Raw genomic sequence first — 27139 nt, forward strand, 5'->3', positions numbered from 1 at the left:
ACCACATCCCAGAGCAGAGGAGGAGGAGGAGGAGGAGGAACGTGGTGGGACCTGGCCCATCTGCGCATGGAGCACGGTGCTCACTGGCAGGACCGTGCCCACTTTCCGTCTCCTTTGCCTCGTGGTCCACGATGGATCCTTGAGCAAGGAAACGAGCTGCTGGGAGGGGAATGCTTCAGAAAACGGAATAAACCCAGCTCCCCCCTTGCCTCGCCCTGAAGCCTCACGTGCAATTGAACTGCAGTGAGTGGTGAGCAAAGAGCCAAGCGTGAGGTGCCCCACTTGAGACCATTTTGGCCATTCCCCTGACAGCCCATGGGGTGACCAGGCCTCCAACCCACCCCTTTGATACCCTAACCAGAAGGAAGGACCTTGACTGGCTTCATGCCACCCCTGCAGGCCAGCAGAACAAGGAGCCACCGACCCGCTGAGCAGGAGCCCCCATGGGTGAGAACCCCCCTGTCCACCCCCACCTGTCACCATGAGCCCTGGGAAGATGGGAATGGCAAAGCATTCCCGAGCTTTGTCCTCCAGAGCTTGCACCCATGGGCAGCAGGAAGGCTTGGAATCCATGGGTGGGAGGGGCTGGGCAGGAGCATTGCAGTGAGCATCCCATGAGCAGCACAGCACCTGAGCCCAGTTACCTTCTGAGAGAGGAGTGCCCGGTGTTTTCAATGGCTTTAATGAAGAGCAGCACTGCCCCATGGAGCCAACCCCGGAGAAAGCCTCTCGGTCACCGAGTGCTTCAGTCTCAGGCAGGCACCACGTTGTCTCCTGGGTCCTTGTTCTTCCCAATGGATGTGAGGCAAAGCCTCCAGGCCAGCTCCTTGGCATGAAGCAAACTGCCCTTGAACCAACCAACAGCAGGTAAATGCTCCAGCCCCAGAAGGGCTTTGTCAGAGGCCAGGTTCGCATTTGCCAACCGATGACTTGCACCGGGTCAAGCTCTGACAGCTCAGGCAGCCAAATCTGCTTGGTTCAGCATAAACTGGGGTTTGCGAGCTCAGACTTTACCCTAGGCAGATATAACCAGAAACTTCACCTCCAAATGCATCACTCCTAAGCTGCAAGCCCATCAAATCTGTGCTCAGTTCTGATGCGGGGCTGCAAGAGAGCTCTGTGCAAAACTCACCTGTGGTGCTGCCTGGACAGGTTTGGTAACAGAACCAGAGCTGTGGAGACTGAGGACGAAGCCCCAGAGCCGGATGGGTGCTCTTCATTAAACAGCTCCTTCCATTTACATGCATTTGGCTTTTACCAGCTGTTAGGGGGCTAAAAAAGCCCTTACACCATCACAGGTGTTGATAAGTACACTGTTAAGTACAGGGTTTGTTTCCCTGTCTTTCAGTGCAGTTCCTCAGGGTTCGTACTCTTCAAGCTCTTCTCTGCACACACAAATTGTTGCTTTTCTCCTCCTTTTCCCTGTGTGAAGAAACACTTCTGTAACCCCCAATATCCCTGCTTTGGGACTTAACTCTCACACAGAAAAGCCTCACAGCGATCCCGCAGAACGGATCAAAGTGGCAGAGCCATTAAAAGTGCTCGACACCGTGATGATTTGTGCTGTGTTTTGGACACAAACCACTATGGGGTTACCCAGCCCTGTCACTGGATGCAGTTTAAAGGTGCAGTGAAGGGCGTTCTCAGAGAGCAAAAGCACTTCTCTCCCTAGGGAGAGCTCCAACCCCTCGCTGCAGATGAGCGGCCGCCCCGGGGAGCCGCAGCTCACAGCACAGGAGCCAACACCGGAGTCTGATGAACCAGAGCCAAGGAGCGTGGTGGGAAGTTCCCTGCAGGCCAGAGCCCAGCACGGAGGCCAGAGCCCTTTGTCAGAGGGAGATGCTCTCACCTGGCCTCGCTTCCCCGGGCGCTCTGGCTCTGCGGTGGTGGTGCCTGCGCTGAACGGACACACAGGGACAGGAGGAGCTCTGGTTGCAAATAAAAAATCTTTATTGCATCTTAGAAGCAAATTTAAAAAAAAAAAAAGAAATGAAAAGGAAAAGAAAAAAAAAGGAAAAAAAAAAGCTTTTTCCATGCACTGACTCCATCCAAGTACCTACATCCTTGGGACTGTCACCCAAAACGATGAACGTTATAAGACATCGACTCTACGCTAGTTGCAGTTCATAGTCCATACACGTGTAAACAATGGTTATTTCTTCTACTGGAATAGCAATTACTCCACAAGATCCCTTCAAACACGGCAACGACCTAAGCATCGGTTTCTCTCTTCCCTGGTCTCCACTTCCCAAAGAGCAGGAGCTGAGAACAATGACACAAGATGGTCCTGGAGGATCCATAGAAAAATAGACTCGTTTGCTGGTTTCTAGCTCTTGTTTCTGCTGAGCCAGGTATTGACAGGCAGGTCCCAACAGAGCATCTGCTGCGATGCCAGTGTCCACCCACTAAGTCTCAGGTAAAGGGTTCCCTTTCTGGCTTTAAGGCACTTTGTGTGTTTTCTCTTACCTTGCTAGGTATTCATTCACAAGGGATGGCACTTCCCTTGTGTTCGGCCTCCCCATCCCCAGTTCCTCTTAGAATCCCAAAGCAATTCCTAAGCTTACTGCAGACATTCCAAAAAAATGTTGAAGAACAGATTTTGGGGGGGGGAAAGAAAAAAGATTCATGAAAAAATATTGTAGAAAGTAATCTTTGGAGATCATTTACTGCAAGTCTGATGTACACTACCTTATCAGTGAGAAGATGCAATACATTCCTAATATATATATATATATTTACACACACATATATATATATAAAATATTAAAATGACTAACAGATATTCAAGGAGAGGTCAAGAACCTAAACCAATGGATATTAAATAAATTAACGGTCTATCCGATACAGGAAAAAACATAGTCCCAAAGCAAACCTAGTAAATCCAATGTCGTAATTGTTCCCAGTAACACCACGAACCCGACCGAACACCGCGATGCCATCGGGTGCAGCACCCTCGGTGGAGGAGATCCTCCTCAGGGATCTCCTGTTGTTCGCTGCGTGCCGGCGCTTTGCTGCAAGAGATTCCCATTTCCCCTCCTTCATGGTGCTCCCGAATTCCTTGACCACATCGATTCTAGACAGGACATTGAGGATAACACCCAGAACCCACCATGGATCCTTACATCAAATAGAAAAGACAAAGATCCCTACAGGGACCGACGGGACAGGAGGTTGTGCTCACTTTCTGCCCTGCCTTGGAGTTGTCTGGAAGTGTATTTTTAAACTGGAATAACCAGCCTTTAGGGAAAACCCGCTCCTGGGATTCACCCCCTCATCACCACCACACGGACTGGGATGGGTCAACCTCAATTCAAGAACTCCTGGCCATCCTTAACAAGAGCAGCAGAAGCTGTGCGCGGCAGCAGTCACAGCCACCCCTTTAGACACCGGCTTGTCACTTGCCAGGTCCCAACTTACGGAATCCCAACGACGAAGACAGCGACGGAACAAAGCAGGAAACAATCTTTTGTTCTTAAGGAAACTGGAATTCAAGTCAGATTTCCGCCGATCAGGAACTCTGCAACGCCTCTGGGTTTGTCTGAAGGCAAAGATTGATCAGAGTTTCGTTCCAAACCCAAACCACCACAACAAAGAAACCCGAGGGCTTTGTTCTTCTCCAAATGAGAGCTTTGTACGAAAACAACGATGATTTCTAAAATATATCCTGTGTGGTCTTTTAAAAGTGAATTATCAAAAAACTTTCTTCTTTTTTTTTTTTTTCCCAAAAAATAAATTAGATAATTAAAAAAAAAGTCTTTTCCAGCATAGCTGGACATTAGGCTGTCCTCACGGAGCCATTCGTATTGCTGCTTCTCCCCAAATTTGGGTCATTTTTCTCAAACCAAATCTCAGCCAGCTGCTGTGTGGACCCATATGTTGAAGCTTTGGACCCCAAGCACATTTTGTATTGTTTAGGATCGAGATTAGGGTCACAGAAAACAGGGTGATGCACATGGACCACTCCAACCTCTTGGCTTCGGAAAGTTTTTAAGCCAGCTTGAATGACTTTGTTAAACAGGTCTACGTCTTCAAGGCCCCAACCTTGGATGGAGACATCAAAGCCACCTGCTCGAAGAAGATCACCTTTGTAAATACAGGTAATACCAAAGCCATAGTTCCTCCAGAAACCTGTTTTCTGGGTGAAGGCAAAATGATTGTCACTAGGAACTTTTCCACTATAAACAATCTTTGGATCATACTGGCTAAAAATGATGGGGAAGTATACTTGTTGACCCAAAACTGTATTGGCTCGACACCGCTGGAGGAATTCTGTCGTAAACACTAAGTCAACATCACAGAAGAAAAGTAAAGACTCATTCTGGAACTGAGAGGATCCAACTTCCAGAGCCAGTGCCCTTGAGAACTCCCCCGACACCGGTAAAACCTGCATGTCAGCCTTGGGGTATTTGGAGCGATAATCTCTCATCAGCTCGATCTGCTTTGCTTTGTCAGGGTTGGAGTTGGAGTTGAAAAGCAGGACAACCAGCTTGACGTTCTGGTTTGGAATGAGGCATGTCTTTTCAAAATTCCCCATGAACCTCGTGAACATGTCAAAGCGCCCGGAGAGAGGAATCAGGATGTTGATCTTCTTGTCTTTGAGTTCCTTCCTCTCCACTTTCGATCTGCTGAGCTGGAAGGGAACAAACATCTTCAGCGAGTTGGAGAGGAAAGACAAGGATCCGGAATCCTGGTTGATTTTGCTGGCCAGCTCTTTGGCGTCCATCTCCTCGTGCTCCATGAACTGGATCTTGCTGAATGTCTGCTGCAAGTACGCGTGCCTCCTGACGGGGACGGTCATCTTCTTCCCCTTATGCTTTTTGTATAGAAGCAGCAAGTCCAGAACGTACTCCGCTCCGTACATGGGGTTCACTCTGCGGTAGCCATACTGTATTTCCTTGAAGTCTATGATCCTGCCCCGGGTCTTGGCGTTGGCATTGATCATTTCCATCACCTGCATGACAATGTCATCCAGTGCTTCACGCTGGGAAGAGTCTATTCCTCTCCGAGGGGGCTGCCCGTCGGCACCTGAATACAAATACTTTCCTGTCAGAAACTCCCACTCCAAGATCTCTTCCCGGTGGCGGGGCTGGAATCGCATGAAGGAGGGTGGCATCCCCAGCTGCAGGTCATCCTTGTGGATTTCTGTGTTGCTGTATTTGCTCATGAGGACAATCTCCCGGTGCAGCTGCACGGTGCGGTGGCGCAGCTCTGCGATCTTGCGGCTCAACATGTAGCTGTGCAGCCTGTACTGGTACGGGGGGTTCTTGTTGGGGTGCAGTGTTATGGCTCTGTGGATCTTGCTGTTCCGCAGGTCTCGGATATAACCTTTCTTGTTCTTCTCATAGTTTTCATAGAACAGCTGCTGCATCTAGAAGAGAGATGGGAGAAGTTAAAGTCTCAGCAGTGCTGTCCTTGGGAAAGTTAGCCCATGCTGGGAGAAAACTCCTCCTTGCTCGCAGGGCCAAAAGGCTTTCTGACTAAGCTGTTCTTGGGCTTAGGCACAGGTTGTAGCAATACCAGCTGCTATTCAAGGAAATTAAGAGGATTATGCATTGTAAACTGGTGAAAGAAACATCCACCGCGGATTTGGGATTACTACAGCCCATTGCAGAGGCAGCACCGTCAGCACAACTGAGCAGTAAGTCCACTGTAAGCACATTTTTTCACAACACTGAAGCATCACCAGGAAAAAAGCCCATGAAAGGTTCATTACAAAACTCTTCCTATTTGTCTGCTTCCCGTGGATTTAATAATGAGCAATAAAGAAGGATCCATGCACACAGCAATCATGCATCTTACTTAATACCCAAATGCTGTTTAAGCATTAAAAACCCTTGCTAAGTGTTTTAGTCAAGATGCCAAATACATTCTCTCAAGTGCTGTAATGCAAAGCTATGGTCCCCCTGTCATTTAAATATGCCAATAGAAAGTAAGATGCATCTGAGGTTCCGAGCAGTAGTTCCAGGTAAGACAGGATGTGCATATACACTAGGATAAAAGCATCCTTAGAGTGGAAATTGCTATTTCAAAACAAGAAGATAGCGAGATTACAATTACATTCACCAGCCTAATGGAAAGCCACAACTTAAGCAGACAAACCAGCTTTACAGTCATCAGTAGCTCAGGCAGGAGCTGATATAATGAAAGGCTCATGCAAACCAGGGTGATAACATGGATTATAAACTGGAAAAGGAAACCAAAACCAAGGCAAACCACCCCCCTCCCCCAAACCCACAAGGCCAAAGTTTACACCAAACAATGGGCATTTAAAAAGATCACAGGCTGATTCCATGTCATGACAGTGCCTCAGGACCCGACATGACTGCTTCATTCAGTATAGGATCCACCTACATTATCAGCAGCAGAACTTGGTATCTGTAATAAGGCGATAAAACACATGCAAAAAAGTCATAAAGATTAGCAAAGAGCTAAGATCCAAAGGACAAGCAGAAGAGAGAATGACTCAAATACGATGGCAATTAACCACAGCACTAAAAGGAAATCCCAGGCAGCAGGAGTGATGCTTCTACCAGCTGGTCAGACCCAGCCCAAGTCCTGGTTTATTGGGCCTGCACTTGCATTTTTCCCATTACTGTGGGCAGACGCTGAATCTAAGGGATAAACGCACACCTGGATTTCATTGCTGCTATCTTCCCAAACCAGATGTGTGCACGCTGAAACCTGAAGTCCAGCGGACAGCACAGGAGCGACCCGCCTCTGCTTGGAGCGGCTCGTGTGGATTTGAATCCCAACAAATGTAATTCCTTTTGGAGGAGGGAGGGAGGGATTTCAGCCAGGCTGGGGAAGGAAGGACAATTCTTGTCATGGGTCACCACCAATCCCCCACCCCTTCCCCTTGCTTGCTCGACTTCACCTTGTTGCCTACTCACCCCCAAGTGATCCCTGCTGCTTTCACACTGCCTGTGAGCAATTCAGGCCAATGGCTGCCTCTTATTAGATAGATCCCATACAGCAACGTGGCCAAAGGAGAACATCTTGGCGATGGCCTCCTGGCAAGCCACAGATGAGCTGCCTGTCAAGATGTATATCCCTTCAGAAGTCATGCAAGATTGAACAGCGTGCTGCAGGCAGAGGTTCAGTGGTCTAATCCTGTGTTTAGCAGTTATCCAAGCTCAGTGAGCCTCCTGCTTTCCTGAGAAGCACGTTTTTCCACTCATCCAAAGACTGTTCTTCATCTGTAGCCCTAATATTGTTTCCTCTACTAACAACACTTCATTTTTTGTCCACTTTGAACCTCGCTGCTTCTGTTACGGGCTCTAGACCTCAAATCACACCCACTTACAGTCAGTCCTGTAAGAGCTATTTATTACAACGGAGAGCTCACACAGCAAGAAGATCAGACCAACACTGCAGGACCCACACGTGTATTTTCACTGACTCCACTAATCTATCCTCTCTAACACTATATACAAAGAGAACTAGAAGTATTAAATGCATATGGTAACGGATTTCACTGCCATTTGAACTACAACACAACTACAGGCACAGGCTTTCCCACAAGATAAAAATGCCACTCAATAAATATCCTTAAATCATGTCATTAGGCAACTTTTATTTAAAGGAAAATTGACAATAAGGCTGAATTTCAAATCTTGCTTTGAATTTATAAGAAAACAACATCAAGCCCATGCAGCCTGCATGCATTTACTCCGAAATTGCTATCTAGGGCATTCTGAATTAGCTACAAGAGGAAACCATGAGAAGCAGAAAAGCTTTTAGGTTACACAACACAGTTTTAATAGAATACCGATGGGTAGGAAAATGTTATGAAACTTCCCCATGGAAGTAAAGATATGAATCCCTAACAAATGGCCCTAAGTCAGATTAACAAGCGTATTTTAAAGCTCTGGCTTGCCATGCAGGAGTAACCTCGGAGCTGGGCTGCTTAACTTGTGACCCTTTAATACTATTCCTTGTCTCTTCCAAAACATGAGCTAACTTTGACAACGGAGCTGGAAATAAAACAAATCTCAGCGAGACTTCTGCTTCGAGGCAAAGCAATTTACAACTGAAACATCGACTAACGGCCACCTTGCTCCAGCCAAAAAGGTGACAACTGTAACAAACCCTGTGCTCCAGCCAACCCTGCTAATGAGAAGCACCAGAGCAGCCAGGCTTTTATATAATCCTGGTTTTCAGAGCAATGCCTTGCCAGGCTGGCACTTCCATTGTTTTTCCTATGAAGACTCCCCCTCTCTTATCCCAGTGTCCCTCTTGTCTCCTCCCATTCAGCTGCAGCAGGCATGGGATGTGCCAGCACCCTGCAGTCCTGATCACCCACCTAGGAGCCAAGGGACACCGCACACATGGAAGGGTATCGGAAGGGGTTAATCAACTCCCTACAGAGAGTACAATGACTTACAAACTGTTTCTGCACAGTGGCATGAAGTGCTGTTGATGAAGTCCAAGTGGCCAGCAGGCAGCAGAGCAGTTTAACCCTTCCTTGTCCAAGGTGCCTGCGGACACTGACCCAAAGCCACAGAAGCGCTGTGATGCCCATGGGCTTTCCTTCATGATAAGGAGCTCCACATGGATTGTTTTTCCTCACCCACATCTACACAACTTGAAAGAAATGAGCAGTTCCTTCCATATGGCTTGACAGCTCCACCAGCACTAATTTGTTTCTATCATTTAGGCAGTGACAGTCCTCAGCATTGGGTTCAACCGCTAACAAGGGCAATGCCCAACCATCGCCCATCACTGCTAATGTGGTTTCCACCTCATTTGGGTCCAGAACTCTATGCATGTATCAGCACACATGGGCTTTTGACTCCACACAATAATGGAAACCAAGGAAGAGAAAAAAATCTAATTGCCTCTTGTGTGGCTCATTAATAGATGGGTAGGAGAAGACAGCAGAGAAAGCAATACCTGTAATTTATTTGTTCCACCATTAAACACACACGTGGGGAGCAACACAAGGCCAGGACACGCACGTCTCTCACAGACACCACATGCAAGCTTCCCCATGCCTGTTACCAGGCTCTTGTGAGTTGAACTCTTGCAAACTCTTCTTTAAGTCAAACAGGTTTCTCTGTGATTCTCTTCGAAAAAAGAACCTTTCATGGATATTAATTTTGCAATGATTATATTCTAAGCATGCTTTATTCTAGCGCAGAGCACTGAGAGCACAGGGACACAAAGAAGAGCTACTCTTTATTGACCACTATTTACTCTAGACCTGTTGAAGCCTTAAAAACCCTAATGTTCCCCAAACCATTAGAGACTGAATGTTTAAACTGTGGTACAGCTGTTGTGGGCACTACTGGCTCGTGTCCAAAGGACCAACTGAAAGGAGAGAGTGTTACGTTCTCCGGTTTAAATGAAGAAGTCTTTTGCAGGCCAAAAAAAAGTGTACTGGAGAAAATGGACTTTAAAAATAAGACCAGTTTATGCAGAAACTGGCCCGCAGCCACGGATCAGCCCCCGAGGGCTTTCTCTCACAGCTCCAGATTGTACTACCACAGCCCTGAAAACGCAGCCCCACAGGTCCCATGAAAAGCAACCACGGACAAGACATGTTGTACGGCAGGCTTCGAAATGCCCAAGATGTGCTTTAAATACAAAGCCAAAGGAATTAAAAGCTTGAAAGATGGCTAATGTCACCTAGCACATGAGCACCTCAGCTGCGAGGACAAGAGCCTGCAGGTCCCCCTCCGGAGCTGGTGCAGAGCTGTTCTTACCCTGCCTCACAGCTCTGCTGCCAAAACTATGCAGGATGCTCATCCCCATCTCCTCCTTGCTCCTGTCACAGCTGCAGCTGCAGTGGTGCGAAGGGGCAGCTCCTGTCCGTGGGTTAAGTGAAAGGAAAAGATGTTTTGCACCCACATCCCAAGTGGGTATGAAATAACTGTCGCCGCACTAACACAGCTTTGTCACTTTGGAGTGATTAAACAAAACAGATCACTGGGTTTCCGGTTTTCAAATTGCCCATATAGCTAAGTTGATAAAGGATTTTGCATGGAGACCCAATGGAAAGAAGCAAGTGGGTCTTTGTTTACTGCTGACTTGCTTTTTGTGGATGGGGACCCTGTAGTGACCTCCCTGGATACAGCCCTGGGTATTCAGGGTTCTTATTAATGATGCTCTTTCTGGTTTAAATCCCGATGCTGTATGTGTGATCCCCCAGCCAACCACTGACATTACTAAAGTCACTCCTGGGCAGAGTTATTATGGTGGAGACAAACACAGGGAAGTAATTTCCTCATTTCCAGTGAACCTGGCCACTCGTTCACCCCTGTAACCTCCCCAGTTGCCACTACAGGAAAGGATGCAGGAAACACCACTCGGTGAGGGGAGATCAGACTTCCCTCTCAGCTGACCGGTGAAGCCCCGAGCTCTGGAGCACAGTTAAATGCTGTGATTCCTCAGATGAGTGACTTCTCACACAGATTTCATCCTGTACCATGGCTTCACATTCGCTTTGTTTCATAAATTAAAGAGGGTCAAGAGAATCAGCTGGACATCCCCAACAGGCAGTAATCGGTATTCCACAGCAAACTGCTGCAGAAGCAGAGGCAGATCTAGCTGGGATATACTGCAACCTCTGAGTGCAGTAACTCCAAGCATCCTCTGGAGCAAGGAGTTTGTTTTGTACAACACAACTGCCTCTTCTTATATGATATAACAGAAACAGAGCCTGTCACACTCTAGCCTCACAGCACCTTCTGCACCACTCTCCTCTCCAAAGTCCTCCAGAAGGGAAGCCAAGTATCTAAGGCAAATTTCAAGCACAGCAAACTCAAGGTCATTGAATTCCCAAGGAATCTGTGAATTAGGAGGTACTGCTGGAGTCCAGTCTTTTGTTAACCATACCAAGTAGCTGTCTAATTAAACAACTGTCCTTCCCAATCCTTTCTTGTTGAAGCAAGTAAAAGAGCTTAAAAATTACTTATTCATTTACGGTTTCTCAAACCAAGCAGCCTTTAAAGTACTCCCAGCTTGGCAAGAGAAAGAAGAAAACCTGCAAGGGTGAATGTGTCTTCAAAACTGGCATCGTGTACTTCACCTCTGACCTCGAGTTTGACGATCCCATTACCCAAAACCTACACAGAGGAGCAACTGAGGCAGAAGAGAACCTCTCGTGGCCCTGTATTAAACTGAGCTTCATCTTCCTGGTCTAAATCTAGGTGAAGACAGAGGAGCCTGGTCTCCTCTTAGTCATGAAGGCAGGATTACTTCATGTCTCCCCTATACTGGATAAGGGGGACGAGTTGTATCAGACCTGGTGTGTAAAGAAAAGAGTAGTGCAAACACAAAACACTCTCAAAAGAAGGTAGTTGCCCATTTAGTGAAACATCCTTCCCCTTGGGTGCATCTGACGAGCAAACTATACAGGTGCCATTGTGCACTCCATGAGACCTGGAACTCCTTCTCTAGAGAGACAGATTTATGTATTAAAAGCACAAACCAGACACAACCTGAAAGCATTTTGCACTTTAGGAGTAACCAGATAAAGCAGAATGTGCCATTTTAGGATATTTAGATTTACCCATGCAAACCATAGGAGAGCTGGATGCAGCTACAGGGTTTTCTTCCAGAAGTTCCTGTTTCTGTTAAAGAAACAAAACCAAGTAAGACACCAGTAAACAGTAACAAATGTTCTATGCTACGGATGTTAAAGCAGCACAATATTATAGGTGTTAATAATTATCTTTGCTATTGCTTGGGAAAGTCTGCTCAAAGTCTGTGTCTAGCATAACTTCCAAATTAGGAGTCCTGGTGTGCTGCACATGGCTCTCCCTTCCTTAAATTAAGGCTTTGACCCACAGGGCAAGTGATTCAGCTCTCCCACTCCAGCAGAGAGGGTCAGGCTCTGTCCCAGATCCAAACAAAACCCAGGATACAGCAACTCGCCACTGATCTGTTCATTTAAAGGCTGGGCTCAGGGATGATGCCAAATTTCTGGCCCACCGAATATACTGAATATACCGTGTCTTGGGGTTTCTTTTCCTTGCTGTCAGCTCCGCACTTGGGGACTCTGTGGTACAGAGTACAAGAAAAACCTGGGTTTCATTACGAATTTCAACAGGCCAACGAAAGAAAGAGCTGCAGCCCTGGAAGCCTGTATCTGCTCTTTCTCATGCTAAGTGTTAAGAACTCAGAGGAACAGCACATGACCCTTGGAGGGCAGTTTCATGGAGATGATGAGCAGAAAGAGAAGACCTCTTCTGGACTGCAGCGTGATTTTCCACCATGTGTTTTCAAGAAGCACTAATGTAATCACTTAGAAATACTTCTGTCCATGGAACTCACAGATTCCTATTTGGGAGCTACTTTCCACACGCAGTGGTTTTGTAGAAGATGCAAGCCATGACGGATGATGAACCCTTTGGGTCCCAAAACACTTGGAAAGGCTACCACAAGCTGCTGCCTACAGGGAGGGTGGAGAAGAACCCCTCTGCTTGGAGAAGCTCCAGCTGCAGCACAGGCATCATCCCAACATCATCCCAACATCAGAAATAAAGCCAGAGCAGTGTAGCCTCTGTGCCAGACTGGATGGGGACAGCAGCGACCTTGAAGCACACACCAGACCAGGTCTCCAATACCAGATTCTGCAAGAACCCTGGGGGAAGGACTGGCCCCAGTGGAGCTGGCTGCAGGATCCAGCCCTTCAGCCTTGCCCACATCACCAGCACAGCTTTCTTTTGCTGCAAGATGCTTCTGGAACCCCCTCCCCATAGCAGGTACACAGTGCCCTACACGGGGACACTGTCAGTAACAGGTCCGGCCCGAAGGTCAGTACCGGAGCGGTCACATCAGTGCAAAGCCCTAAATCTCTCCAAGCCTTCACAGGAGATTACTGTGAATTTAATTAGGCAAAGATTTGGCCTCACGAGAGCTGCTGCTGCTGCTGCAGCTCTTCCCTGTCCGTAAAGAGGTGGGGGTGTGTTTCTAAAACACAGTCATTTCAAGGCTTTTGGCACTTCCAGCTCAAGCAGCACCATTTCAGACGAGGAGGGACACAGCTCCCTTTTGATGGCAAGAGGCCATGCTTGCTGTTCCTGATCCCTCACGCTTGTGGCAGGAATACATCTTTTGGAAAGGGGTGAGCAGGGAGCTGGGTACGCTGAATAAAATCCCCAAGACAAGGCCAGCTGCTGAACAGCCTGTGTCAAAGCTGCAGCCCTTTGAACCTGCAGTGCCAGGAACAGCCTTGAAGTGACAGAGCTTCATTCACAACTGCATTTAGAAATCAGCCTGCTTTATGCTTTCCTAACAACTGATAGTAACACCGCTTCTGTGCCAGCAGCATCAGCATCAGCTAATGAAAACCGATGGAAAACTGGGAGTGTATTGGGTTTCTGATTTCTCTGCTAGTGAGCCCTCCTCCCGACTGCCACAACAACGCTGCTGTGCATTGTCCAGGACACACTCCTGAAACCCCTTCCAAATCAGTGGTGACCTGTCCCTAGGAGGTGGCAGCCACACACCACCTCATGCTGGCAGGGATGTCTGAAACGCAGTTTATTTAAACCTCGGAGAGTGAGCTCATTCCATCCACTTGGCCTCACTGAATCCATGTGGACACACTGGATCAAAGCTTGGATCTCCTCAAGTCCCACTTGTGTCACCTGGTTTGCAAACAGCACAACTGACAAGGTGATGGCTGAATCACTGTTGTGTAACCTGATGGCAGTCATCTCTCCTCCAGGCTTGGATTTTAATGAGTGCTCCAGACTGATGCTCACAAACAGCTTTTTCCAGGGTCATGCTGAAGACACCCAGTACTTAAGGTGATTTAATACCCACAGCCCTTTAGCAAAACAGCCTGCAAGCAGCTCTGAGCTGGCAGGTGATGGGGAGCTCCACAGGAATCCAGCTGACTTACATCAAATGAAAGATCCCCCTGTTTGACAGCCAGCCCTGTTAGCAACTCAGCACAGTTTGAAGAGCACTGGCCATCGCACATGTCCCTGCCACCCCTCCAGTTCAGCGAGCTCAGGAAGAGCCACTGCAACTGAGCACAAGGCACCAGGGCCTGTGATTAACTGTATAACAGCCCCCAAAAGCAGAAAGCCTCCCAGTGAGGACCACAACATCCCTCTGCTTGCTGCAGCAAGGCTGCTGCCTTTGTTGGCCTCGCAGCGGGAGGGGAGCCAGCAGTGAGGCAGTGCTGGGTTTCCTGCCCGGGACCACTGTCAGCAGGACGCCCCTCCAAGCCATCCAGCAACGAAGCAGGAACTCAGTCTCCTCCGTCTGCTTCTCCTAAATTAAGCTGGTTTAAAAGAACATCTCCTTCTATTCCTGCTGGTGAAAATAAGACCAAGTGATGCAGTTCCTTACAAACTCCCGCAGAACCGGTACCCAATCCAGACATAACGCTTGTGACACAGGCAGAGGGTTTCACTGCGAGCTCAGATCCGTTCTTCATCTTCAATCTGTTTTTCAGCCAGAGCCACCATTTCTGGAGCTGGTTTCAAGACTGTCTGCAAGGGCCTGGACTCAATCACCAGCTTGTTTCACACGGGGAGCAGCTTCCAGGGTTCACTGAAGCTGCACAGCATTGTTCTGAAGTGTGCGTTTTAAACGCGTGCACATCACTTTTGTTGCCAACAGAATTGTTTCATAATTGCTCAGAGGAGGGCAGGGGGATAAAAGCCACAAACCCTTGTTTTATGTGGAGAAGGCACATGTTTCAGGCAGCCCACGAAGATCTGACAGCTGAGCCCTGGCCCTGCAATAACGCAGCTTTACGAGAGCATCGTGCGGTAACGCCACAGACACAGTTTCCACAGTGAGATGCTGTGATTGCGAAAGTGTTCTTCTGGTGCCCGTAACATTAACTTGAAGCCTGCCCATGATTCTGTGTGAGTTTCAAACCAGAATCTGCCTGTTGTCTCATCACTAGAAAACATACGCACACCATCCTCATGAAGTTTAACCATGCCAAGTGCAAGGTCCTACACCTGGGTCGGAGCAATCCCAGGCACAGCTACAGGCTGGGCAGAGAAGAGATTCAGAGCAGCTCTGCGGAGAAGGACTTGGGGGTGCTGGTCGATGAGAAAATGAACATGAGCTGGCTTCAGTGTGCGCTTGCAGCCCAGAAAGCAACCGTATCCTGGGCTGCATCAAAAGGAGCGAGACCAGCAGGGCGAAGGAAGTGATCCTGCCCCTGTACTCTGCTCTTGTTGAGACCTCACCTGGAGCATTGTGTGCAGTTCTGGTGTCCTCAACATAAAAAGGACATGGAACTGTTGTAACAAGTCCAGAGGAGGTCACGAGGATGATCAGGCGACTGAAGCACCTCCTGTATGAAGATAGGCTGAGGAAGTTGGGGCTGTTCAGCCTGGAGAAGAGAAGGCTGCGTGGAGACCTCATAGCAGCTTCCAGTATCCGAAGGGGCCTATAGGGATGCTGGGGAAGGACTCTTTGTTAGGGACTGTAGTGACAGGATAAGGGGTAACGGGTTCAAACTGAAACAGGGGAAGTTTAGATTGGATATAAGGAGGAAATTCTTTCCTGTTAGGGTGGTGAGGCACTGGAATGGGTTGCCCAGAGAGGTTGTGAATGCTCCATCCCTGGCAGCGTTCAAGGCCAGGTTGGACGAAGCCTTGGGTGAGATGGTTTAGTGTGAGGTGTCCCTGCCCATGGCAGGGGGGTTGGAACTGGATGATTTAAGGTCCTTTCCAACCCTAACTATTCTATGATTCTATTCTATGACATCCAGCGTAGACATGGCACTGCCAAAACCATACAGTGACAAGGTCTCTCTCTCAAAGAGTTCTGCCACCTAAAATCTGTGCAACCCTACATACACAATAGTAATACACAGTGACACACAGTAAAATACAGAGTGGTTTCTATTTGGTTATAAAATACACAGTAGTTTGGTTATATAGATACAGGTCTTTGATCAACTGGGAATCAGCAGACGAAGTTTGCCCATTCAGAGGGCTGAAGATTTGTCAAGACTTTGACTTTCGCGCCCTGTACCTCAAAAGCCCCATAAACTGCGCATTAATAGCTCTTAACTACAAAAGGTCACCTATTTTTATTACTTGCTCCACTGAAGCACAAGGGATAATCTATTTAAAACAGGGCACGTTTCAGGAGAAAGTAGCCATTTACTAATGCAAACTGAAGCCTCATTTGGATAGGGGTCACAGGGTGGGTGCAGATTCAACATCCCAGAAAGAAAAGCGGTGAAAGAAGAGCAGTGAAAGAAGGGAAAGCACAGCTACATGGGCACAGGTTTGGGAGCAGCCCTTTCCTCTGCAGTTTCCTGCATGCTCTGAACTAGAAGAAAGGCAACATCTTGCTACAGAGCCACAGCTTTTTATTGTCCTCCTGTCAGTGGAACAACTTTCTCATTCTGAAAACGAGCTGTCAGGCAGACTGGCATTTCCCTCCTTGCCGTGTCCAAGTTAGCCCGTTCGTTCAAATATGGTTAAAGATTTCACATAGTGCTGCTGGCTAACTGTATATGGTCTGAGGTTTTCTGGAAGATTGCTGTCTGGCACAGTTTGGAGAAGTAACGAGCAGTGTTACTCTGCAGGGCTCTGTAACCAAGTGCCTCTTGCATTACACACGGTCTGACAAACCAAGGGGCTCACCTCTGAGCGGGTGTGTTTAAGCTTCGCTGATGTACGCCATCCATCACCTAGCTCTGAGAAAAAGAAGAGTCAACTGCTGCTTTTGCAATGCCCTACGTTAAAGCAAGAGATGTGGATACCAATAAATGGAGCTATGCTAAATGACAGTGTGTTAGCCACCATTAGAAATGGATAAATGAAACACTGCCTCAGATAGTCCCAAGCTTGGTGAAGGATCTGCTACTCACACAACACACGAACATCCTTTTGAACATTAGCCATGTACACATGGAGACTTTTCTGGTCCCTTTACAGGGTTTTATTTCTCTGCTTCTGATGTGGAGGATGCTTTGTTTTGCTGTTTCTGACCAAGCAGCTGCTGTTTTGGGTGAAGGGACCCAGCTCCAAAACTTCAGTGTGTTACCTGCAGTCATCATTGCCTGGTTGCCTCCATCCCTCCAGCCTGCAAGTCTCTGCTGGTGTTTGCTTTCCCTCTCCCTTGATCACTGCAGCCCTTCTAGATTTGGAAATGAGGCAGTTTAGAAGAAATTTAACAGTGGCTTTCCCTTACCCCCATCAACGCTTTTCACTCATCTGGGAGACAGGGTCATTGGGAGGAGCAGGGAAACATGGAGGAGATCTGGGTGGGTTTGCCCACTGGGTCAAAGTCCGGTTGAGTCAGGAAACCGTGCGTGTGCTGGATGCTGCTGAGCACAATGGAGAAAGGCAAACAGAGACGAAAAACCATCACTGAGAAAGCAGAAGCAGCTTTAGCCAAGAGATGGAGAAGTCTGGTGGAGTCAGCAGCTTCATTCACCAGACAGCAATGCCTTGTCTCCTTATGACCCATTTTTAGTTGTTGATCGAGGACATTTCAGGGATTTGACTCATGAATAGCAAATGATTTATGCTGGGTTTGCCAAAAAAGCCTTCTCCTTGCTGCCGGAAGGAGAGGCTGCTTTGAAGCAGCTCCTGAACCAAGACAATTTACAGCCTGACAGCTTAATGCTGCATTGAAACGGGCACTCGTTTCCTCGGGGTGTCATAAATCGCCGCGGTTCAGACGCAGGCGGCCACCGGCCCAGGAGAGCAGGGTGCATGGATGGGGACTGTGTTCTTCTGCTGTCCCACCAAGGCACGTCCATGAGGGAGCCAGAGCCCTTCAATGGGGCTTTCAGAGGGACACACAGGACTACTTTCTGCTGCATTTTCCTTAGCACTCTTCTGAGATACACTTGTATCATCTGAACTCTGGGTTGTTCCCAAGTTCAGTGCGGTTTTGAGCTGGAGCTAATAAGGGCTCTGACGTGAACCCAAGGAGCAAATAGGTGCGCTCCCAACTCCCAGCCAACAGCAAGCTTTCAAACCAGTACTGAGAGCAAGTGTTTGGGAAGAGGCTCAGCTGGCGGCATAAGGACGTGTCCTCCATTGCTGACTCAGCCCTGGGGACAGCACCTGGTGTCACAAAGCACAGCAGGCACTGACACACTATTTGCACCTTAAAATAGCAGTACTGTTCAACACAGCTCATCTGGCAGGGCCTGGAGGCACCCACAGCTCAGGGTGGGAGGAAGGCTTCTCTCCACGCAGGGTCATCTTCAGTACCCTGCAGCAACGACCTGATTTGGGATGCCAAACCCAACGTTATCAGCACCATTCTTTAAAGCCTACAGGAGGAGCTATGCCCATACCCCAGGATTCTGACCCCTCATCTCATGGCTGTTTTGACCCTCACTGTTGAGGTGTTTTGCAATCAAAGAGCCAGCAGGACAGGGTACAGGGTGCTGGACCATGCTCTTCATCAACACATACTCCTGCTGTCTTCGCCTCGCCTTGATGTGAATGCCAAAGCCAAATATAATCCACCCCCGAGAAGCAGATGTTAGAAACCTGTGTGCCTGTCTCCAGCTGTGCTCCAAACGCCTGAGGGCATGGGTTTCTTCCTTTTATTTTTAAGGCAATGATATTATGTTCAAAGGCTTTTTTGCTGTTTGGAGAAGGCAAATCTACACCTGGTCCAGAAGCGCTTCAGTGCACACCAGCGAGTAACAACCCTCTGTCTCTAAGGGAAGTTTGACCTCTTGACTTGAAAAATAGTTGTCTTCTACCTTGACAGAAATTCAACAGCTCAAATAGTGCCACGGGAACAGAGGTGACAAATCAAACCCTGTCTCTTCAGCGTGCCATCTTTTCATTCAGCAAACTGACACTTACTTCTATAGGTCTCTAAGCCAGGAGGATACAGAGGTGATCTCCTGAGCATTTTGTTCTCCACAGAAACACTGCACTGTTCTGATTCTTTTCCACAGATTAAAAAAGAGAGGAGCAATGGCTGGACAAAGAGGGAGAGTAGAAGGGAGAAGGCACAAGGGCAAACCAGAAGAGGCAAGCTTATAGCATCCTTGTGTCATCTTATACTTCTTTTTAAGCAAGATGCTCCTTTTGAGTACTCAGTGTCCTAAAAAGACCCCAAAACATAACAGCAGTCTGTGTTGCACAAAGATGAAAAGCATTATGCTAACTTTAAACCGTAGCTCGGGGGCCTGGTGCATGACAGACTGTTTAGCATTAGCATTATCCAACAAAGCACTAAGAAATGCATTGCAGGATATTGAAGAAATCTATATCCGGATATTAAAACTAGTATGCAGCAAACTACTAGGAGTGACTATCAATATGGTCAGACCACAAGCTTAACGAAGCCTAGGAAATAAAGCACCATGAATAAATTGAAGCAGATTAAAAGGAATCACATACAAACTCCACTAAATCCATGAACTCAGAAAAGATACTTCTTTGCCTTACTTTGGATGGGCGACACGACAAGACGTGTGATTTATACAACATGTTGTATTGCTCATTGCTTGAGGTTGATTTTCACCAAAAGAACTGCCTGTTCTTGAGGGCTGGGCTTTCACACCCAGAGGATTTGTAAGAAGGAGGTTTTCTGGCTGGAACTGATGTGGCCCAAACCTGAAGACCCAGCACAGTTGGTGCCTGCCTGCAGCTGCCTTCCCCTTACACAAAGGGCTGTTCCCTGTAGCAGCAAGGATGTGTCCAGGGGTTGGGACCCACTAGCAGGATAACAGCACCATCTCAGCAGATGTAGAGTGTTTTGCAATGAGTCCACAAGTAGGTCAAGGCAAGTCTTCCTGGCCCTGAAATCCCAGCTCCGTGGGCTCCTTTAGGTTGGCTTTTTCTATGGCAGCCATCCTGGCTACTTGGAACGGGAAAGAAACCACCCAACTCATGAATGTCAGCTCCTCCAGCTTCTCAAAGGGCTAAAATACATTGGGAAAGTAAAACAACCGCACAACATCAAAAAGCACACATCAAACAATAACCCTATCCAAAACAGCCTTCTCATCTTCATCTTTCAGACAACTCCCACTCAGTAATGAGACTGGAAACTACCTTGAAAGGACATTTGCCCAAGCTGGTCTGCCCTGGTTTTGCTTTATGTTCCATAGCAGAGCAACTAGGCAGGCATCAGATGGTTCACAGGCATGTGAAAGTGTACAGTAACAACAGCTGATTACTTGCTCAAGGCGGCACTTGCAGCTTTATGAGCTCCAGGGGATTATAGAGCAGTTCTGCATAGGTACCATGTCAGATAGGAAGTTGTGTGATAAATGCCAGCTTGGAAAAGAGATATACTGAAGACTTGAAAAGAGCAGAAGATGGTAAGGAGCAGTGGTTTATGAGACCAGCTTGGGATTACTGCTGCACCCTGAGTGATGCAAAATGCCAAGAAAGTGAATTCACCAGGATGCAGGTAAGAGACACACCAATTCCTGGCACTGCTGGATGATGTCAAATCCAGATGTCAAAACCACTCCACTGGTGCGCTAGCCAGCTCAATGTTAGGTTTCTTTCTTTACTTACAACTTACAGAAGCCATTATCCTGACACAATGGTTTGGGTTTAAAAGGCATGGATCTTTTGGTCATAACCAAGAAGAAAAAAATAGCAATTATAATCTGTAAGCCTCAGTGGCAAACAGAAGAATGTGATCTTGCCCACTAAATAATTATGCTTACAACATGCTAAAATAAAGGTCTAGGTTGTGCTTTATGTCATTAAAAATACCAGGAAGAGATCAAACTGCCCCTATATGTGAAGTTATAAAACCAAGCCCTATATAACCCAGACCAAAGTATGTAATCAGGAAGTAACAAATGGAGTTTAATACTCAAAGGAAACCACAGCTCTGGAAGACATTTAAAGGAATATTTCTATTTTCCTAGGTACTATATCAGGTTCTTGGCCAGACATTTTTGATTGCACTGTACTAAAAATACAGCCCTAGTTTCAGAAGACAAAAATTTTAGTAGCATGACGAAATGTGAAAGGTAATTGCAATGCACCACTGAGCTATTTTATTATAGTATCTAGCATCTTTAAAGAGTAGATTAGCTCACAGTGCAAACATTCTGGTTTCCCTGATGTTGAAGTCCTGGCATGGACACAAGCAGCAGAAACTGTGCCTGAAGATGAGGGAGTGCTGCTAAAGAGCTTCTGGAGCAGCCTTCCTCGGCAGAACAGGCAACGCTTCCCATCCAAGAACCACGTGGAAGAGAGACAACCCCTCTGTCAGTGCAGAATGGGAAGATGGCTGGAGAGGTGTGTGATCACTTGCCAAGCCCCCCTTAGCAAAACTCAAACAGCAGCATCATGTGGGTCTCACTGCAGCACAGAACTGGTATGAAAAGCTGTCAGAGGGGCTGCAGGGGCCCACAGCCCCACAGAGTGCACTGGATGGTGGTCAAGAACTGCCCCCCCCAAATCTTCCTTCATTTAATCCTAACTTCTTATCTTCCCAGAAAAAACAGGGCACAGTATTCAGATGATAATGTCTTAAGAACTAAAGTGGCCCAAAAGTAGGGGTATTCAACGGCACAATTAGAAGCAGCAACTGTAGGTATAACAGAATGGAATCCCTACACCTGCAACAAGTAACACACCCCAGTGGGTGAGATTTGCACTTCACAAATCCCTGTTTACTCTAGAAATCCATATTTACAATGGCTGTGGTTACATTTTCCTTCTGCTCTCCTCCTCTTATAACAAGAAGCAGCCGGAGCCCTCCTGCAGCAGCTCTGTTATGCACAGCTACTCTCCCTTCCCCTTCACTCTCTGGCTGGTCAGTCCAAGGAACGGATGTAGTTATCCAACAAAAAGAAGGGATACAGGCGTTAGTCTCTGTTTGTTGAGGGAAAAGAATAATCGTTAAGCAAACTTCCATTTCCTTCGTGCAGCCAGGCCTAAAAATTGAGTGCTCCCCTCCTTAAGCATAGGGTAAACCCCCAGGGAACCTGCATGCAGGTGGATTCAGCCTGGAATGGGATGCAGGGAATGCGTCGACATCTCTCAGGAATGGAAAATGGAGGAGAAACATGAAGTTCTTTAGCTAAAAGTACACAGTAGCTGCATGTTGCTACCATCTGGTATATGACATTGCAGTTTACTGCTCTATAAAAGCCAGGTTGGATCGTGATGGCTGTCTTCAAGCTGCAATTTAAATGTAAGGATTCAAACGTGGTGCTACAAGACTGAATGAATTGTATTTTGAACGTTAGTTCTCCAAAACTGTAGAACCTGCCATAAAAACTACCCCCAGAAACTACATCCAGGATACGAGGTGCCAACGGTCAAGCGCATCCTCATTAGAGGGTGGCCAATGATTTATTTAATGTGCTATGCACGATGAATTAACCACTCATTTTGTATCACCCAGTAACATATGTGCACCTCGTTTTGGCAGCTGTGCAAACTGCATTGACAACACAGTACTTCCTCTGCCTTCCATCCAGTCTCAATTCTCGCTCGAAGAGAAAAAGCTGAAAATCAAGAATGCCAATAAAGCAGAGTCGTGTATCAGCCCACAGCAGGCAAAGGGAGGGCGAAAGCAGATCACCCCTCAAGACTTTGATCATCTTTCTTAAGGTTGCAGATGGAATTACAGCCTGGCAATGAATGTCTTCGAAGACCTGGAAACCTCATCCTGTAAGAGGGACTCTGCTAAAGGATATGGGAACACAGACTTTCCAATCCCAGACTGGTGACTTAGACACTGTATGAAACAATCTTGGCAATGTGACCATCAGTTCCTTTACCCCCTTAAGGAGAGAAGGAGCCTCTCAGACTTTGGCCAGACACCCCCAGCAGATCCTCCTGCCCAAGGTGGCTAACACTAGAGATGACAGCCTGCAAGAAACTCATGTCAGCCAGCTATTAATATTTACCCAGCCTGAAAAGCGTTCTGGCATGGTTTAGCAGGGTTGCAAGATTTATTCCATTTCAAATGCTCTTTGGACTATAAAGCAGAGCAGTGCTGCTGTGTGTCACGGTTTCATTGAATCAGCACTAGGAACATGCCACTTTTTCTACCTCAGAAGAGGCCCTGAGGGCAGAATTAGCCTCTGCTACCCAAGGGACCGAGACAGCAGATGACAAACTAGTCGATATAAAAACTCTAACAAGGAGAAACTGAAATAGGAGCTGTTGACACCTACGTCTCTTGGGCAAAGCAAACTCCAAAGGCATGTTTTGACAGAGCAAGATTACTTCAGCGCCTGGTACACAAAAGAATTGTCACCACATGGACTGCCCATTGTAGGGTGGTTTATGATGAAGCAGGAGTAAGGGATGGGATGTTCTTAAAAAGCACAGGAATGGGAATGAGAGGGTTGCAAGCCAAACTGCTGGGATTCGCTTTGTTTTCTTTAACTGAATGGGCATTAGAATAAGAAGAAAAGACATTTGCAAAGGCCAAGCCACAATTTGAACATGAGGTGTGGGTAGCTGTAATCTGACAGTATGGAAATGGGGCTTCATTATTGATTCAAAGGTGTAATGAGAGCCGAGAGTTGAAAACAGGGGCATCACACTGTCCAAGTGGCTGAACTTTTGAACAGCTTCACCCAAACAGAGATAGTGGACAAGATAATACACTACTGCCCAGCTACTCAGCCTTCCTTTCTTAATAACATATACTTTAACTAAAGCTTTTGGGAGCTGTTGCACAGTCCCAGTGTACAGAGCATCCCAACTGCTTACATGTGACCATCTCGTTTGCACCAGAAGCCATGAAGTGCTCATGTATTTCCTCACTTTATGCAGTGGCCTTTACCTTGCTCAGGTTGTTCCTATCACTCACTGCTCTATATGAATTAATCTTTATTACTAGATCTGATAACTGCTTCAGCAGTTGTCTATCAAGAACAGAGATTTGCTGTTGTTAAATGTATTTGTGATAGCAAAAGGCACTGATGGAAGAGATAAGGATGGAGATAAGGAAGTGGAGCTGTTGGAGTGAGTCTAGAGGAGGCCATGAAGATGCTGTGAGGGCTGAGGCTGCTCTGCTCTGGGGCCAGGCTGAGAGAGCTGGGCTGGTTCAGCCTGGAGAAGAGAAAGCTCCTTAAGGGGAGACCTCAGAGCAGCTCCAGTGCCTAAAGGGGCTACAGGAAACCTGGAGAGGGGCTTTGGACAAGGGCCTGTAGGGACAGGCCAAGGGGAATGGCTTTAACCTGCCAGAGGGGACACTGAGATGAGCTCTTAGGCAGAAGCTCTTCCCTGTGAGGGTGCTGAGGCACTGGCACAGGGTGCCCAGAGAAGCTGTGGCTGCCCCATCCCTGGCAGTGTTCAAGGCCAGGTTGGACACAGGGGCTTGGAGCAAGCTGCTCTAGTGGAAGGTGTCCCTGCCTGTGGCAGGGGTTGGGACTGGATGAGCTTTAAGGTCCCTTCCAACCCAAACCAGTCTGGGATTCTGTGAGATCAGAGGGGCAGGGGTGCTTTGCTCTGAAAAGTTATTGAGCATCTCACACAGACCAAGTCTGATGTAAGGTAAGACCTTTTCTTAGAGATCTGGCTAATGAGCAACGCTAAAGATCCCTGCTGGTCACTAGAGCTGGTGTCAAGAATAATTCATATCCCAGGACAGATGGGAGAATAAATCCTTCCCCCAGCATGCTCTCCTACTGCAACACGGGATATGCCTCTCTTAGGACCACTTAAGTACCTCTCACCTTATCAATCATGGAGAAGGTCAGGAATTAACCTCTCTCTTCTCTCTCCTGAGCAAAATTAGATTAGGCTGAAATTCTTGAGTTAATGCAGAGACACTTGGGTGAAACTTAACAGCCTGTGATGTACGCAAGATCAAACGGGCAGAGTCCAGGAGGAGACATGGTTAAGTGCTCTACGAGTAAGCGCACACAGCGCCTGCTTTTCCAATTGCTAACGCTCCTCACTGAAGAAGTGGATTCAGAGCCATGGCTCTAAGGCTGCAGTGTGGGGGAGCTCAATGAGCTGCAGCGTTGCTCTGCTTCCCTCCTTGCTGCGAGCACAGCACGGTGGTGCCAACCATGAGCATCTAGTTTCATAACGAGGAAGAGCCTGACAGCAGCCAGCTCCGGGCACCGCCGTGTGCCGCACCTCGTGGAAAATCCATTGTCAAACACTGTGCTAAGTCAGTTCGTTCAACGCTGCCAAGAACCAGCTGAAAGCAGTCGCAGTCTCCCCATCAACGTGGACAGGAGACTCCCATCAACCTGCAGGGACACAGTATTCCTCCAGACACCGGCAAATCCAGGCGCACATTTTATGCCGCTTCGGTAATGACACCGCTTTGAAGCCATCCAAGCCTCAGCCCCAAAGGAGGAGTATTTGAGAGCTGGAACTCCAAGTTAAGCTGTGGGCACAAAAAGTGACTTGGGATTAAGCAGCATTTTGCTTTGCTTAGACTGTAACCCTGGGTGGAGCTCAGGAGCTTGTCCAGATATGCCTGAAAGGCACTTTGCTGTGCGGTACAGCTGTGTCCTCTGTCAGTGCTGGAGACCAAAAAAATCCTGGTTGGATCTTAAAAGAGCAGGGAATGCTGACTGAGGATTTTAGCTTTTCCCTCACGCCCCACCATATCCCAACAGAGCCAGAAAGGTGCTGTGCTCCCGCACCCAAAGCAAGAGGAGATGGAAAAGATACTTATTTGGGTTCTGCCAAGAGACAGCAGAAGACACTCTGAGAGAATTTGTACCAGTGCAATGCACCAAACCTCAGCAAACTGCCATTAAAACACAGCCTGATTTGTGTCCAGAGAAAACCAGAGTTCTCTACAGCTTTTTCCCCTCTCTCAAGACCTGCCAGCAGCACACGATGATGTGGGGAAGCTCAGCAGACAGCGGGATGAGCCTCAATAAATGAGAAGCAGCAGGTTCAGAACAGGGGGAAGGGATGAGAGAAGGAAGCAGATTACTGGCCGTGGCCAAGGATATACTCATTATATAGAAAGGAGATGAAAGGCTTTACTTAAAGTGCCAACGTCAGTTCAATGTATTTATAAGGATTCAAACAAGACCCACCAGTGCAGAACAGCCCGAAGGAGCTTTGTGTAATGCAATGGCTCTATATTCACAGGAGTCAAAAAGGAGGGGTAGACTTTGGTGTCCCCAGCCAGGTCCTACACACAGCTTCCAGGACTACAACAGACATCACTGGAGAGGCCACTGAATAAGAAGCAGCTTGACTTAGGAGGCTGTTGTAAAAGAAATCCTCTGATAAGAGCAATTAATGTTATCATAATGATGTCTTTTCCCATGCTCGCCACTATTGCTGCTGGCTGCTGACTTGCACAGCCACGGAGGCACTCCTCCCAAGCACAGCAGGCAACTACAAGCAAGGTGGGGACTTTCAAAACAGCCTTTTGCCAACTGCTTTTCAATCCAGTGCAATGAGCACAAGATATAAAAAACCCCTCTCCGCAGGCTTTTGTTCTGTGCTGTATTTTTATTACTGGCAAAGCCATTAAGCTTGAGGTTTTCTTATTTTATCTTTGCATTCAGTTTTCTGGGGTGGGTTTTTCTTTCTTTCTGGGTAATCAAAATGGCAAGAGTTTATTATGTGCTTTGAGGTTTCCTGCACACAAAAAAGGAGAAAAAAAAAGAGGCTGTGCTACTATTCCTGTCTCTAATTCATCCCTTTTGCTTGTTCTGCTGTGGGCAAGACTTTAAATCATAACCAGCAATTTCGTCTGCCTCCTAGTTACCAAAAATGACTGCTGCACCCACTGGTGATTCACAGGCTGGGAGCGACACACATGCACACACGTTTGGTACCAGCTGAACTAGCAGATGCCTTGCAGCTCTAGCTTTTGTTCATTAAAACATGAAAGCAAGCCAGCCTCTAAAGTTTCCCTGATAAACTAGTGGAAAACCCACATGCACTTTTCAAAGGGGCTGAAGGAGTACTATTTTTCAAGCCAAGAGGATGATACTGGAGCATTATACATCCTTGAGATAGGTTATCTGAAATGTGCTGTTCTCTATCAAAATGGATGTCTCCAAAGGCAAAAATCTTGGCACTTCTGTGAGAAACAGATCTGCCAGAATATCTGGTTATTTCTAAGACATGGAAAGGGAGAGAAACCCCTCCAGCATCAGTGTGTTTAAACACAACTGCAGCTCCAGTCAGCCAGGATGTTCTCAACCTCTTTGGAAGATCTCCTTCCAGTAAGACATGGCTCAGCATCCCTCTCAAACGCACCGGAAGCATCACCTAAAACCGGGCACCATCCTCGTACAGTATCT

The 27139-nt window shown here is 47.4% G+C and overlaps 2 protein-coding genes across 2 annotated transcripts in view; both read right to left on the minus strand.

Moving 5' to 3' along the window:
* The window catches only part of SNRPA1 (small nuclear ribonucleoprotein polypeptide A'), a 116606-nt gene that overhangs the window by 18119 nt on the left and 71348 nt on the right, over nucleotides 1-27139 (minus strand). The gene's annotated exons all lie outside the window — the stretch shown is intronic.
* The window catches only part of CHSY1 (chondroitin sulfate synthase 1), a 74708-nt gene continuing 50696 nt past the window's right edge, over nucleotides 3128-27139 (minus strand). The window contains exon 3 of the mRNA XM_062642754.1: nucleotides 3128-5368. Within this exon, the coding sequence (XP_062498738.1) occupies nucleotides 3776-5368 (1593 nt within the window). The 3' untranslated portion in view covers nucleotides 3128-3775. The remainder of the gene's footprint in view (nucleotides 5369-27139) is intronic.

This window comes from Pezoporus occidentalis, unplaced genomic scaffold (assembly GCF_034315485.1).
Source record: "Pezoporus occidentalis ecotype Australia unplaced genomic scaffold, CSIRO_AGI_Poc_V1 ctg72, whole genome shotgun sequence".
Classification (NCBI taxonomy): Eukaryota; Metazoa; Chordata; class Aves; order Psittaciformes; family Psittacidae; genus Pezoporus; species Pezoporus occidentalis.